The sequence below is a fragment of the Sorex fumeus genome, unplaced genomic scaffold (genome assembly GCF_029834395.1).
Source record: "Sorex fumeus unplaced genomic scaffold, SorFum_2.1 ptg000014l, whole genome shotgun sequence".
NCBI lineage: Eukaryota > Metazoa > Chordata > Mammalia > Eulipotyphla > Soricidae > Sorex > Sorex fumeus.
This window is the reverse complement of record NW_026606071.1, coordinates 23,344,727-23,360,056: the sequence shown is the minus strand read 5'-3', so window position 1 is coordinate 23,360,056 and position 15,330 is coordinate 23,344,727. Positions and strand designations below refer to the sequence as shown.

The window sequence follows — 15,330 nt, the reverse complement described above, 5'->3', positions numbered from 1 at the left end:
AGGTTAAGTTCATCTCTTTTTAAGTAGTTGTCAGGTTTGGGAGCTAGAGTGATAGTAAAACAGGTTAGGATTTGCCTTGATTGCAGCTGATCTGGGTTCGATCTCCAGCAACCCATATGATCCCCCAAGTACCACCAGGAGTAATTCCTGATTGCAGATCCAGGAGTAACCCCTGAGTATTGCCAGGTGTGACCCCAAAAAATGAATAAAAAAAGAGTTATCAGGTTGCAGGTACCTATGGATGTCTTGCCACTATGTGTGGGATGCTTCCAAAGAAATTGATGCCCACAGAGAAAATAAGAAAGGTAAAAGCTGGAGACAGGCCGATTCCAAACAGTCTTCGTGATAGAGGAGGAGTCAACTTTGCCTGAAGTCAGTAAGCCTTTGTACTCTGACAGCATATAGCTTATAACATTTTCCTCTTTCATTTAGGTCAGTTTGAATTAGGTTTTGTTTTTTGAAACTTAGGAGCAATTGATTAATCCAGTATTATTTGTCAATGTCCTAGTTTTTAGCAGACGCCTTTGGAGCAGAGAAGAAAAACACAGACAAGTCTTAATTCCGGTACTGAACAACACGGTCTCATTTTTCTTACCCTTCATGTTTAGAAACTAACCTTCTGGTGGTTTTTGTACTTGTGTGGCCAACTCGCATTCCATTTTAAATCCCTTTCAAAAGATGGTTAGCATGAAATCTCAGCATCTCACTCTCACTTTCCTCTAACTGCAGAATTCACCAGATGTGTCTCTCATTGTGCAGACAACTGGTGAACACATTCCCTAGTTCCTAGAGCATATCTATACTGTGAGCAACACTTATTTCAGGAGGTTTTACTCACCCAACCATTACCAAATGAAACAATTCTCTTTGCCAGAAAGACACAGTCCCACCTCCTCCAAGAGTGGAAACCAATGAGTCTTCTTCCATTCATGTGTCTACAAACTTTCTTAGAGTCAAAGGGTCTTCTAATTTACGCAACATTGGAACCACCCCATTTCCAAAATTGCTTATAGGATAATCACGCTGCTATAAATAAGCACGTAATCTTTGCTAATAAAACAGAATGCCACAACAACCTGTTGCCAGAGGAGACTGACATCTCAACATATCCTACAGAAAATTAAATAGCAGCAGATCACAGGTATTAGGTTTTCTTTTGGCAAATATTAACACTTCCCAGCTAGCATATCTTGCTTAATTGAATCTATAAAAACTTGCCAGGAAGTTTCTCTTGCAGTCATTGAAATTCTCTCAACTTGTTCTTTACAGTTTTTCAGAGCAGGAATGGGAAAACAGCTACAAAACAGACTGGCTGAAAAGATTTTTAAGGTCTCATGTCCATATTTACAAACCTTGCAATCTGTGTGTATTCATTTATTTTAACACAAAGGAAGTGAATAAATCAGGAGATCCTTTGGGAAAAAGGAAAATGCACACACACAGACACGTACACAGACATACACACCAAAATTTGAGAGAAAAAGAACAAAGTGTGTTCATGGAGGCAACTACCAAATGAACTCTCTAGTTTTCATAGCACTCAGAAGTGCACCGCAGACTCCAAAAGAAGTCACTGCACTCTCTGAGCTAATTTAGAAAGTGAAGACTTCTATATAATGCAGCTTTTTTGGTGCTCCTTTTTGTCATTTCTTGAAACCCCAGAGGCCCATACATATGAGTCCTGTACTTTATCTTGGAGCCATTCCTCAAGCTCAGCACTTCTCTCCTATAATATTGTCTCCTTTGACTTTGACCTAGATGCTTGGACTCTTGGATGGACTCTGAATTCCTCTGAGGTAGACATAATACTGTATTCACTTGATCACTTGATCACTTGATATCCTGTCACTCATTGATTTGCTCAAGCGGGCACCAATAATGTCTCCATTTATCCTTGTCTAGGGCTAGTATAGCCCAATGGCATCTGCTCACTACAGAAAGATGAAGAGTCTCAAGCCATTTGTTCAGGCTCTTGACAAAGAAGTTTGATAATCTCGTAGGTGGGTGGCCCTGCATTCTTTTGACGTCATGTGGAATCCAGTGGGTAACAGTTCTAGTCCAGCGGTCATCTTCAAATCGCATTATGTGTCCAGCTCATCTGATTTTCGACACCTTGGCAAACGAGACAGCATCCCTGATTCATAATTGTCAACAGAGGTTGGAACTCTGGATCCCTTCTCTCATTTGAGTGAAGCACGATACTCCAAGCATAGCTCTTTCGATTCCTCTTTGGGAGACCCTAACAGTGTTCCCATCCTGTTTTCATACATCTTATATTCTTATTATGGCATCTAGTTGACACTAGGCAAGAGTGAAGATTTGTTAACATGGGAAAGGAAGCATAGAGAAAAGAAGAATAGAAGAGAGAGCAAAGAGAAAGTGAGAATCTAAGAGAAAGAGGGAGAAAATCTATAACTACAAGCCAGAGTGTAGATGTTAAATACTGATAAAATACCATGTAGGTGGCCTGGGGGTTTCAGAAACTTTGAGGTAAGGCATAGCAAGAATATTGCACCTAATGACAAAAATATTTAAAAATATATTTAGAGAGCTCAATAAACATCCAAATAATTTGTTTTCGTTTTAAGAGTTTTTGTGAAAACACCTATATTCTTTCTGGCCTAGTTTAGACACAGATTTTTAGGTAACTTACTATCGTAATTTTCATCTCAATAGTTCAAAAGTTCTTTAGTGGCATGCATCTCTAGGGAATCTCAGGTCTCTCAAGCTGAAGTGCTGAGTTTGTGGGGTGGTGGTGGGTGGGGGTGTCTGAGTCCTGAAAGTAGGTTTCAATGGTGCTATCCTGTATCATGATTTGGATAGAAGTTGAACGACTCTAGTGTTTATTGAAGCCATTGGAATCAATGCCCTATTTTAGAACCGTGGGTCAGAAATCTTGATGACCTCCTGGAGAAGCACCTGGAAGCCTCCTCTGGGGCCCTCCTCCCCCATTTCACAGACTGTCAGTCAGATTTTAACCAGCATCCTTAGCGATATGGAGGAGCAATCTGACCTAGGGACCACAGTCTCATAAAAGATGCCTTGTTGGGCCTGGCTGACTGACAGCAATGAAAGGTTAACTTTCTAAGCCTGCTTTCCTAGCTCTCTCTGAAAGTAGCAAGGCAACAGGGTAATTTCTCTGGACAAAAGATACCAGTGTTTTTCCTCAGTTTGGAGACCAGGGGCAAAAACGCTGAGATTCTAATCCCCTATTTGAGTATCTCAGGAGATCACAAAGAGCACTCATCTTTTATGACTGAGCCTTTCCCAAGCGTCCCTTTGGGAAGCCTTATCCCCCAACTGTCTGGGAAATGTACAAGCAATCACTTTTGGCAAAGTCCATGACAACGAAGCATGGGAAACACAAATTAAAATAGAGACACTTCTCTCTTAATGAGGTTGTTTGTGGAGTTATATACATTTGTTCGCATAAAAACAGAATCATTAAGATAAGAAGAACCCAAATATATTGTTATCTAGCTCAGGTTTAAGGAAAGTCAGAGGAAACTCCATGTCATGAAGGTTAAGCATTTTCTTGTTTTTTGAAGATTTTTTTTAGTGATTGAGATTCTGTAGTTTACAATACTGTTAATAATATTTTCTAATGCACACAATTCCAACATAATATGAAGGCTAAGCATTTTTATCCTATTAGTCTGATGTAAGAGAATTGTATGAAAATAAGGTCCAAACAGCTAGTTTTGCTTAATATAAAATTATCTGTGCTCATAAGTTTCATAATGGTTTTGAGATGGAGCACTTTATAGCGTGTGGGACATGCTGTTCTGGTTTGATGACAGTAGAAGCAACTTTCTTCGAGTTTATTGCTTGTCTGAGTGTAAGAGCAGAGTCTTATGTCTTGAGGCCCTCATCAAATCCAGTAAATAGATCCTGAAATTGGAAGTAAAGGGAATCTTAGTCTAAATTGTTATTCTGTACAAATCTTTCCCTTCTGTGACTGAGAGTCTAAGTGACCAATGGTTCCATGATTGTAAATACCATTCTGATGAATCCTTGTTTGTAATGTGAACAATAAACAGTCAAGCCTATGCTTCTGCGGGCACAGAAGGCCAACTCTGCAAAAAGCCAAAGTCATTTGGTTGGAGGTGATCAGTCCTTGTTGTGAACTTTTTCTTTTTGGGTCACACCCAGCGATGCACAGGGGTTGCTCTTGGCTCTGCACTCAGGAATTACTCCTCAAGGTGCTTGGGGGACCATATAGGATGCTGGGAATCAAACCCGGGTTGACTGTGTGCAAGGCAAATGCCCTACCTGCTGTGCGATCACTCCAGCCATGTTGTGAATTTCTTATTTGGGCATTTGGCTCCAGTACACAAGAATGAATGTGCAAGGTCAGTGAGTTGCAACTGCTTTGTGCCAAAGTGGAGGCCACTGAAACTGACTTTGGGACTTCAGTGTCAAAGTGCTGGGTGTCACACAGTAGAGGCCAAGGCACCCAAGTGAAAACTGGAGGGAATCAGCCAGTTGCTGGGCTCTACACCCCATACCCCCAACTTCCTACATGTAAATCTGAGTTTGCAAATCAGCAAAGCAATCTTTCATTTAATTAATTGGTTCTTACACAAAGATGCCATTTGATTCTTTTTTTATTTGTTTATTTAGTTGTTGCTATACTTGGGAATCACACTTTAAGGGGTCTATATGGTGCCAGGGTTGGAATGCAGGGCCTCACACATATTAATTGCATAGACTCTTCTACTTGAGCAAATCTGACACTCTTTATTTAATTTAAGAAACATTGCAATATGACAATAGATATGTTTTTGGTGTGCATACTTGAGAAGGAACACATTTAAAATTAAATTTGAAATATCTAAAAGTAAAAGATTAAATAAAATATAGAGATAAAGCTAGTGTATTTAGTGACTGCTGGATGTTCCTTCTGTGTTTCTCAAAACATCACTATAAACTGTGTCAAATCCAGGAGGGTAAGAAGTGATGCACAACACAGACATTATTACCATGTATGCCCCTACCTCCCAGTAACTCTAGTGACAAGAGCTGAAGTTCAGTGAACACCAACTCAGTGCTCAGACACTGTTTTTAGTAAAGGATGTGTATTTTTAAAGTTGTTTATTGTTTTGTTTTTGCAGGAGTGGCCCTCTCTAGTAATGCCAGAGACCATCAGGGTTTTGCCTGGCAGTAGTTGGGAGACCAAATGCTGCTAGGGACTGAATATGGAGCTCAGTGTATACCAGATATTCCAATTTTTTGAGTGATCTCCCAGGCCTTTGCGATGTGTGTTTTTAATCTATCTATCTGTGAGTGCCATACATTCAGGGGCATTTTTGTGGATGCTGAAGAGTTAAATGCATTTTGTAGATAGTTTGTTTTCTTGGGAAAAGACAAGAGAATAAATTATTTTGTCCAAAAATACTCTAGATAATATCTCCTTAGAGACTACTATATATGTACATATATATACACACATATATGTATGTATTTACTTTCAAATATTGGGAGGATTTGGTAAAGTACAACATCTATTACAAAAACTTTCCTTATCTCATAATGATCTTAATATACTTCAGAGGATCTTAGCAGTAAAGTCAGCAGAGTACAAATTGTTCAGATGCAACACAGACACAACTGATATATTTGAAGATACCCTTCTGAAGTTTCTTCTAACAACAATTTTCCAAAAGAGAGAGGGTTTGAGTCAGATTGATAGCTCAGGTCAGATGTTCATGCTTGCATGTGTAAGACCGTAAGTCTGATGGCAGGTGTAATTCTTCTGGGCCCACAAGAGGTACCACATTGCTGACAAAGTTGGCCCAGTATCTCTGGGAATGGATCCCAGGCTCCCTGATTACTGATTTGGAGGTTCCAATAAAATAAGAAAGAATTTATTTTATGTTGTATGATGTCAATGCTTGCCCAGATGTCTAGACGCAGAGAGGCAGGGCAATACTAAGATGATCACAAGGATTTCTTCTCTTTGTAAGAGCAGTTAATATCTGCTCCACCCCATCAAGTTAGTATACAAACCCCAAAGGGTGTAAATATGAGAACAGTTAAAATAAACTACTATTCATTGTGTAGTTTGATTTATATAAACAACTTCTATGAGAGAAGATGGCTGCGGATTGGATAATGTTCATATCTCAAAACCCAAGAACCCAAAATTATCTTCATATGACTAGAACATTCTTGACTGTATTCTTCTGTTCTAAACTCTCTCATAAAGGAGGAATTCAATGTTTGAAATCATGTATGGGCTTACCCAGTGAAGGTCATAATCCGACGGCCTTGCTCTTCCTTCATCATCTTCATATAAAGTGAAACCTTCCCTCCGAGCCTGATAGTACTCCTTCCGCAGCTTCTGGATTCGGTCCGCACTTCCGCCAGTGACTCGGCCACTACAGAACATAAACAGGTATGTTCACACAGTGTGAATCATCCTGGAAAAACACTTTCTGACCTTTCTGAAAATGGGACTGATGTCCAAATTGGGATTATTCAATTGTGTAATTCAGATATTCTGCAATGCTGAGAAATCAGTGATGTAAAGGAACAAACCAGCCTTTCAGCCTTTAATAGATCTTTAGCTCAAAGGGCCCAATGTCTGATAGGCTTAATAAATGACATTTTTAATGAGAAGATCAAGTCAGGTCTGAACGTTTAAAAACAATTAAAAGAGCATCTTCCTTATCCCCATGAATAATCATATCTACAGTTTAACATTTTCAAAAGTGTGGGTACTTTACTTTCAAGTATTGATAATGCTTTGAGAACAGTTGTTGGGACTGAAGATTGGATGTGATGCAGCCTAGGTATTTGTCAGCATTCATTTCAGTGACACTCAAAACAATTTTGGGGCTAGAGGGTGAGTCCCATATATCAATATATGTGTATAACAAGGGCACAGCGGGAAAAGATGAAAGTGAAAGCCATGCCAAGAGGTAAAAAATTCAAAATTTATAATAGTAAAACACGCCATCTTGGTTTGTGTTAAAGGTTCTCTGTTCACCAGTTTCCCCTTCCTCTCCGCTTCTCTAGTGACACATCCACCAGCCCCTGAACTGATCAGTCAGTGGTTCCCTGGAAGTTTGAATTTGTTATGATCATTTTAACAGGACCAACATACTGTGATACAGTGAAACTTGAGAATAGCAGGCAGATTTCTACAGCTCAATGTCAGTGATCCATTTGGAGTGTAAGGAGTACCCACTCATGTTATACCTTGTGTTAAGATATGAGCAAGTAAAATAAACAGTCATTTATGGAAAAGAACACTCAGTCTGGGAGGTAGGGGCTGATAAGTGTGCAGAAAACAACAATTGATTGTGACAGAGGTTGCACATGGGTTGTAGGAACACAAACCGCTTAGACTTTGATAGCGTAAGCACAGGATTATGGAAATTCACAAGAGGCTTCACAGAGGAGAAGACACTAAGCCTTGTTGGATGCATAGGAGAGGTCAACAGCTGAACAAGTGACATGAAGACATTTCAAGTAGATGAAGGGAAGACACAAAGGACAGAAGTGAGAATGCACTTTGCTTTGGGGAAATTCAACCGAGTAAACTTGGGGAAAAAAATGTGCTTTTCAATGTAGCTTGACCCTATATTTCACATACATCAGGTAACAGTGCTCCTTTCTACCCCTCCATTGGAAGTAAATTATAATAAAAGTGAGTCTGGTGACTTCATGGCTACTTTGAGTCAACTCAATGACAAAATAGGAACGCCTGTAAATTCTGCTGTTTTATCAGTGCACAAGAATTTATAAATCTCAAAAACACTCACATTTAACAGATCTTTACAAAAACCTGTTCTAGTATATAGGGTATATGCCAGGGAGCAGGAAAAAAGGGATTGGGGGCTGGAGCGATAGTACAGCAGGTAGGTGTTTGCCTTGCACATGGCCAACCTGGGTTCGATTCCCAGCATCCCATATAGTCCCCTGAGTACCACTAGGAGTAATTCCTGAATGCAGAGCCAAGAGCAACCCCCGTGCATTAATGGGTGTGACCCAAAATGCAAATAAAAAAGGGGGAGAGGGGATTAATAGGACTGAGAAAGAGACCATATTGTGAAGAAAATTTTAAATTTTATATACCTTAGTATTCAGACAATAGCAGAGTTTCAAGTTTAAATGAGATATCTGTGAGACTTTGTTGTTACTGTGTTTGGCATATCGAATACGTCACAGGTAGCTTGCCAGGCTTTGCCATACAGGTGAGATACTCTTGGTAGCTTGTGGGGCTCTCCAAGAGGGGCAGAAGAATGGAATTCGGGTTGTCCGGGTCAGCTGCATGCAAGGCAAACACCTTACCAGTTGTGCTATGGCTCCAGCCATACTGTTTTATTGAAAATTTAAAAATTATATCAACAAACTATTAGTAAACTATGAAAAAGAAAACACTGGGTAGGTATTTCTCAAAGGAACGACATTCTTTCCAAACTTTATTGTAAATTCATTAAAAGCAGAAGCCTATATTGGTGGCTCATAAGCTCTTACTAAGGGTTTTGGATTCCTTGAGTACTTCACAAACTCAGGACCTGATTAAGAAAAGACAAATTCTTATGGATTGAGGACCTTTATTTTTCATCAACACATATTTAAAAACTCTCAAAAGAGCACTATTTTATAATGTTTTCTTTAAATTTTTTTTCCTTGAAACTTGGAAAACTTGATAAGAGAAACATGGAAGGCCTAAGGAGTTTTCTTGACCTATAGCAAGACTGAAAAGGCAGCAACTCTTCTATTTTCAACAGCTTCTCTCTCTCTCTCTCTTCTCTCTCTCTCTTTCTCTCTCTCTCTCTCTCTCTCTGTGTGTCTCTCTCATCCAAGGCACTGACCGACTATGGTTTCTGTATCCAATGCAGGCGTTTCTGCCAATTACAAGAATGCCTAAGCTACGCTCAACTCACCAGATGAGTTCAATCAACATGGTGCAAACATCGCATACATAATCTATTAGTTTACCCAAAGAAACCCAAGCACTGAATATAAGCAGAATGAAGTCATCAGTAATAAAGGAGAAAAAAACTGATAAGGCACTGTTTTAAAAATCTCCACAATTTTCCTATATATGTGGTAGGAAAAAAAATCACACTCAGACCGTAAACTATTCTTCCATCTGCCTATAAAAGCACAATTTAAAAAATATGAGTTTGATCAGATTTCAATTCCCAAATAAAGGGATTGGGGCAGGAATACAAAATCAGTTGTTTAGGATTCAGAAAATTTCCTATGGCAGACAGGAACATAAGTATTTTTTCAGAAAATTAATATGGTCTTAGAGGAAAAAAAGGAAAGAAGTCCAAAAAGTCATAGACCACCTTTGTGTAAACATGTCATATGTCTTCCATTGTGTGAGTATTTTACATAAGTTAAGGGACCCTGTGACAGACTAGTATGATAATTTAGGATTACATCTCAACATCCTCTCTTCTTTTTGTTCTCCAACATTTATTCTTCCTTTAGTGACTATATCAGTTCTCTGAAAAGCAGTGTTTTCTACAATACAATAGGGAACAGCAAATTTTGTATTTTCCGCTTCTTCTCTACAGATGACACACATGAGTTTACCATCAAATCAATAAAAATGACATACACAGTAACTGTGACCAAAGCAGTTAATTGATTCCATTTTGTCTTGAAGATGTAGAAATTTGAATAGGCACATAAAAACTCTTTTGTCAAAATAGCAGCAGTAGTCATAATAGTTATAATTTATGGAACACTTATACAGAAAATATATTCATATATACTTTTAGTTGCTCCACTTTCTGCCAAGAGCAGACATCACTAATCAATAATAGCATTCTTTCCCAGTGATGCTCTTAGAGTCTTTCTTAAACCAAAACCCCAGAAAGTCACGACCAGTCTATCGGAGCTGACACTTGAGATGATTTCATTTACAATTCTGCTGTAAGTATTTCAAAAGAATATTCAAAGATAAGTTTTATTGCTTTATAGAGATGAAGAATCCTAAGGCTCTTGTGAATAACAGATGATGAACAAGGTCTCTCTGAATTCAAACTACCCTTTTCACTTAGCATCATTCAATCTTTTTCTTCATCTTATTTATATCTCAGATACTGGGATTTTCTAAAAACATTTTGGAACAAAATGACAATTAGAGCTAGCCTTGAGAATTTACTTTATGAAAACTTCTATTTTACTCTATTGATTGCCATTTTAGTATTTGCATGTTATCAATTCCGATTTCCTGACTTTATGGAATTTGGCAGTAGAGATGTTAAAGAATATTTTGCCTGATAGCTTTACAAATGACATCATATTATGATGTAACTCAAACACTTGTAACCATATAAAAGCAGTCAAAATTTCAATAACCCAATCTCTGTTTTGCTAATTAGAAAAAAATTGGGCTTTCTCTATTACTTGTTCACTGGATAAAGTAAAGGTTGGCCATTCACACACACACATTTCTATCACAGCTGTATCCATATGCAGATGTTTAATGCCACGCCTATGTTCTTTTTCTGCTTTTTAATTATTGAAGTAAGAAAGCTTACAATAGATACATCTTTATGCCTTAGTCATGCAATGTTTCTGCACCACACCCAGATGTAAAATATCCATATTGCTCTGCCATCATTGCTACACTTTGGATGGGCTGAAATCTTGTTACATTGATTCAAGCAATGTAACAAAATGGATTTATATGGTAGTTATTTCTAGTCATTTACACTACATATGCCTTTAATGGTAGATGTATAGTTACACAGAGTCTTCATAAAACATTTAGGAGCTGAACAAAGCTTAAGGTTGTGATGGAGTTCAGAAACTATGCTGTTTTTTCATACTTGCCAATAGTAATATATTCCCACAGGCAATAAATATCACAGAAAAGCTTTATCTGCTCCTCTGGAATCTGTCCTTATTTTTCTGACTCATAATTACCTCAATGGAAGTGCATTTTCAAGAGAGTTCTCACTGGTATATGCTACCATTCCAGTGCTGTTCTAGGCTGGTGAAAAGAAACTGGTATCTATTAAGTTTTATGATATTTATGTTTGCATAGTTCACCTCATTTAACCCTCAGTTAAATTTGTAGAGATGACAAAGATATTGACACTTGATAGACTAGTATGCTGGGTGCTGAGAAATACACACTTGGTGAATGATAGACCAGAAGTTGTGTGACTCCAAAGTCAGTGAAATTTCTACCATATATTGTTGCCTTTTGAGAAAGGCATTAAAACGAAGTTGGCATTATGTAGCAGCAAGTTCACAAGCATTTCAAGGCAGAGGAAATTTAGCAGAGCACATTTATAGCCATACCTTTTGATATTCTTTTATTTGCACAGATCTGAGCAATAAAAATAGAAATAGAAGTAGCCAAAGTAATAGAAATACATGCAATGAAGTCTGTCTGCATTAAAGAGTAATGCTGGAGCAATGGCAGGCTGAGGTTTCTGGGTAATTAATATTACATGTCCAACAGACTTATGTGGGAAACTGGTATAAAATGGAATGGGGTGTTAAAGGGAATCAACATATGACAGAGATCCCACATGAAAGAAACTCTGGATCAAGACCAGGACTGAGAGGCAGCCAGGGTTGCTCCTGGTAAAATTCAACACTGACTGAATGAGAGGGGGCTGGTCACTACCAGTGATCCATTGTCAGGCTAGTGAATTGATCTGCAGAGAGTTTATGTGTATGCCTACTTAGGCACCTTTGTAAATGCATGTACCCTAATTAGGACTGCATTAAGTATACTAAACTCCAAGGTGCCATTTCTGTTCACGAGTCACACTTATCTTCATCCAGAAGAAGGTTTGCCTTTGTGACTACAGACTTCTTATGTGCCAACTTGGGGTACAGATTTAGGGATGTGGTTTAGAAGGAAGGGACTTCAACAGGAATATTCTCACCTAAGAATGATCATATAGGTCTGGACAGTACGGTGAGTAGGAATTTTCCTTGCATACAGTCAATCTGGGTTTGTCTGATCTGTTGCATGCCATATTGTTCCCCAGACCCCACCAGGAATGATCCTTGAGCACGAAGCCAGTAGTTAGCCCTGATAATAGGTTGCCCCCTGCCCCCCCTAAAAAGAATGTCATTATTAACTCATTAACTAAAACTATTTAAGTTTGATGTATGGATGTCAACAATAATCACTAAGAAATGTCTTCAAGTTTTATATTTGATAGATTTTTCTGAGTTTTATAAAGTTTTTGCAAATATGAAATTTTGGTGTTTACTATTAAAATTTCAACTACATAAATATGGTGTTAATCTTTCTGTACTTATTAAAGAGGAAATATTTGTTTTGAATCAAATTCAGGGTTTATTCTCGGGTCTGCACTCAGTGATCACTCACTTCTGGTGGGGTTTGGAGGAACTTATGAGGTACCAGTATGTGCCTTACCCACTGTACTAGCTTCCTGGATGCTCACGAATCACGAATCACGACCATCCTGTTATTTGTCGATTGCCTCAAGCAGGCCCCAGTAACGTCTCCTTCATCCTAGCCCTGAGATTTTTAAGAAAGTGCTATATTAAAGGCTCTTTAGGAGAATGAGACCCATCATTGTTACTGGTATTTGGCATATTGGGTACACCATGGGGAGTTTGCCAGACTCTGCCGTGTGGGCAGGTTACATTCGGTAGTCTGCCAGTTTGTCCAAAGTAGGAATGAGATAATATGATGTCATAATAAGATGTCGTGCTCAAAAAATACAATAATAAATGAATAATAAAAATTCTCTTTAAAAATTATGGGGCCAGAGGTTGGAGCAATAGCACAGCAGGGAGGGCGTTTGCCTTGCACGCGGCCTACCCGGGTTCGATTCCCAGCACCCCATATGGTCCCCTGAGCACGGCCAGAAGTAACTCCTGAGTGCAGAGCCAGGAGTAACCCCTGTGCATCGCCAGGTGTGACCCCAAAAAGCAAAAAAAAATTAAATTATTAACTTCTTAAAAGATAAGGAATGAAGTGAAACACCTGTATCCTCTTTAAACCTGTTAAAGATTCAGTTCTTTCCCTGCCCTTACCCATCATGAGAGGGAATGTTCACTTTCATATTTTTGTATTTAAGTGTTTAAAAATCTTCATGCTACTAAATTTCAAATTTAGTACTACATAGTTCTTCCTTAAAAACAGGATCCATTTTATTTTTCAAAGTGGGAACAGAGCTTTTAAAGTACTAAAGATTCTGAGGAATTCACACACTGGACAACATAAATATAATAAATATAATTGCCTACATGCAATCCTATTTTGTAATTTTTTTCATCTTTTAAGTCCTAGAATATTTGGCTGAAGGCAGTACTGGACACAACTGTTACTTCTGTTTTTGTTGGTGATAAATATCTCTGTCAAATAAAAATTTTGAGAAATTCTTATACAAAACACTTAGGATCATTAATTCAAAAGCATTTTGAAGACTTACAGGAACTGTATAGCCCAATAGTGCTTACACTAATGCTTTACAGATTTAATCTTCGTAAATGAAAATACATTTATATTTTGTGCTTATGTAAACTAAGTGAGATTTAATAATAAATAATGGCTTTGTTTGGGGGAAGATTCCAAGCAATACCCAGGGGCCTGGTGGTCACTCCTGGCAATACCAAGCCAAATAACAGACTGTCCAATGTGAGGGTCCAGAGAGGCAGCAGGGCTAGGGGTCACTGGGGTCATCCTTGCAGTGCTCAGAGCATCTAAGTTTACATAGAGAGTGCTCTGGGGAGCCACATGGTGCTGGAGTTTAAACTTGAGTCTGGGTGTATACAAACCACAGCCGCTGAGCTATTTCTGAATAGTGGCCTATTGTGGGGTTTCATAATATAAGTTTCTTCAAACAACTTTTATTCCTTAATGACCCTGCAAATTATCCAGTATAAATATTCAGTGAAAATTATAATTATGTAAATTCTCTCTTTACCTCCTACTACCAATTTCTTATAAAGAATATTATTCTTTTTCCCCAAAGGTATATTGCCAAGTAAGTCTAGTGATTTTTTTGTTGTTGTTGCTATTATTTTATGAACAACACTAGGGAAAGCTTTCTAATGTCTTCCCAAATTTACTATCACTATTTATGCTGGTAGCCCCCATTTTCAATTATTTTTGCTAAGATACTTCCCCAAGTAATAAAAATATGTCATTACTCAAATGGACATTTAATTTCTATCAGACTTTAAGTTGTTGATAAAAACAACTACTCTAAATTGAGAAATCTCATCTTCTGTGACTTTAAATTTCTATATTTAATAATAAGTTTATACAAAGAATGAGTAATATTATTCATAGAACAAATTTTTTATATAAAGAATTTCCCCTTATTTCTGGTTTATTTTTTGTCAATTACCTCTGAACTTATCTATCTTAAAGGAATATTTATTGTCATAGAGAAAATTGGCAGCAGATCTGACAAACTCTGCTCAATGCTAATACATAACTTTGAAAAGTATGCATTTATATAAATTTCTAAGAGTTTAACAAAATAGCTCCTTATGTTAGGATCCTCGGGGAAAGCTGAAAAACTGTTATCAACTGGGAGGCTGATATGCAAGTTAGGGTCAGGAAAAGGGAAAAACCCACAATGCACAAGGATGTGTTAGTTCAGCCGGTAATCCTCAGTAAATGTGATCCTGCAGACATCCTGATGGCTGCCCATGGCATTTTGACCTAAACTCAGCAATCTGACAATGTGACTGGGCTTACCTGGGCACCAGACTTTGCCATGGCAACCTGAATTTGACCTTTGTCTTTTTCAACATGTTTCCTGCTTTCAGAATCTGCTTCCTTTGAGATCCTTGTCTTGGTATTTCCACCCCTAGCTTAGTCAACTGACCCTCTGACTCCTATAGCTGGAAGATTTGTTCTGGAAATCTTAACCCTGGACTGGACCTTGACCCCAGTGAATAAAGCCTTAGTGGAAGCAAAGACCACCTTCCCTGTGTACTTTTGATTGCATAATGGTAAGCTTTCCACTCACATCATGAGCCCAGCTACCATTTTATGTAGAAAGTAATCTCAGTGATGCATGAAGGGAAACTTTTTCCCATGTGATTGATTGTTGTGACTAAGAATCTTACTAAATCAATGTCATCTCCTCTTCTGATAAAAGACAATACTCCACCTTCGCTCTTTCTCACTTGAGACAATGCAAGACCCCTCTCTAATCAGATCTGTCTGCTGCCCTCTCTTCATTTCTGGTGAAGGTGGAAATTCCTTTGACAGTGTTATTTACAATTCAACACACTAGTTATTATTCACAGCTTCCACCCACCATCATAAACTTGTAACATAATTGCATTATTCTGATATTGCACAATGACCTCCTGGCTATGTTCAAAGTTCCAGAAACTGGTTTT

General features: G+C 38.1%; 1 protein-coding gene across 2 annotated transcripts in view; it reads right to left on the bottom strand.

Moving 5' to 3' along the window:
• PARD3B (par-3 family cell polarity regulator beta) overlaps positions 1-15,330 on the bottom strand; it is a 1,231,823-nt gene that overhangs the window by 131,739 nt on the left and 1,084,754 nt on the right. For both annotated transcript variants that reach the window (XM_056111836.1, XM_056111837.1), the window contains one exon: positions 6,245-6,380. In XM_056111836.1, coding sequence (XP_055967811.1) covers positions 6,245-6,380 — 136 coding nt within the window. The remainder of the gene's footprint in view (positions 1-6,244; positions 6,381-15,330) is intronic.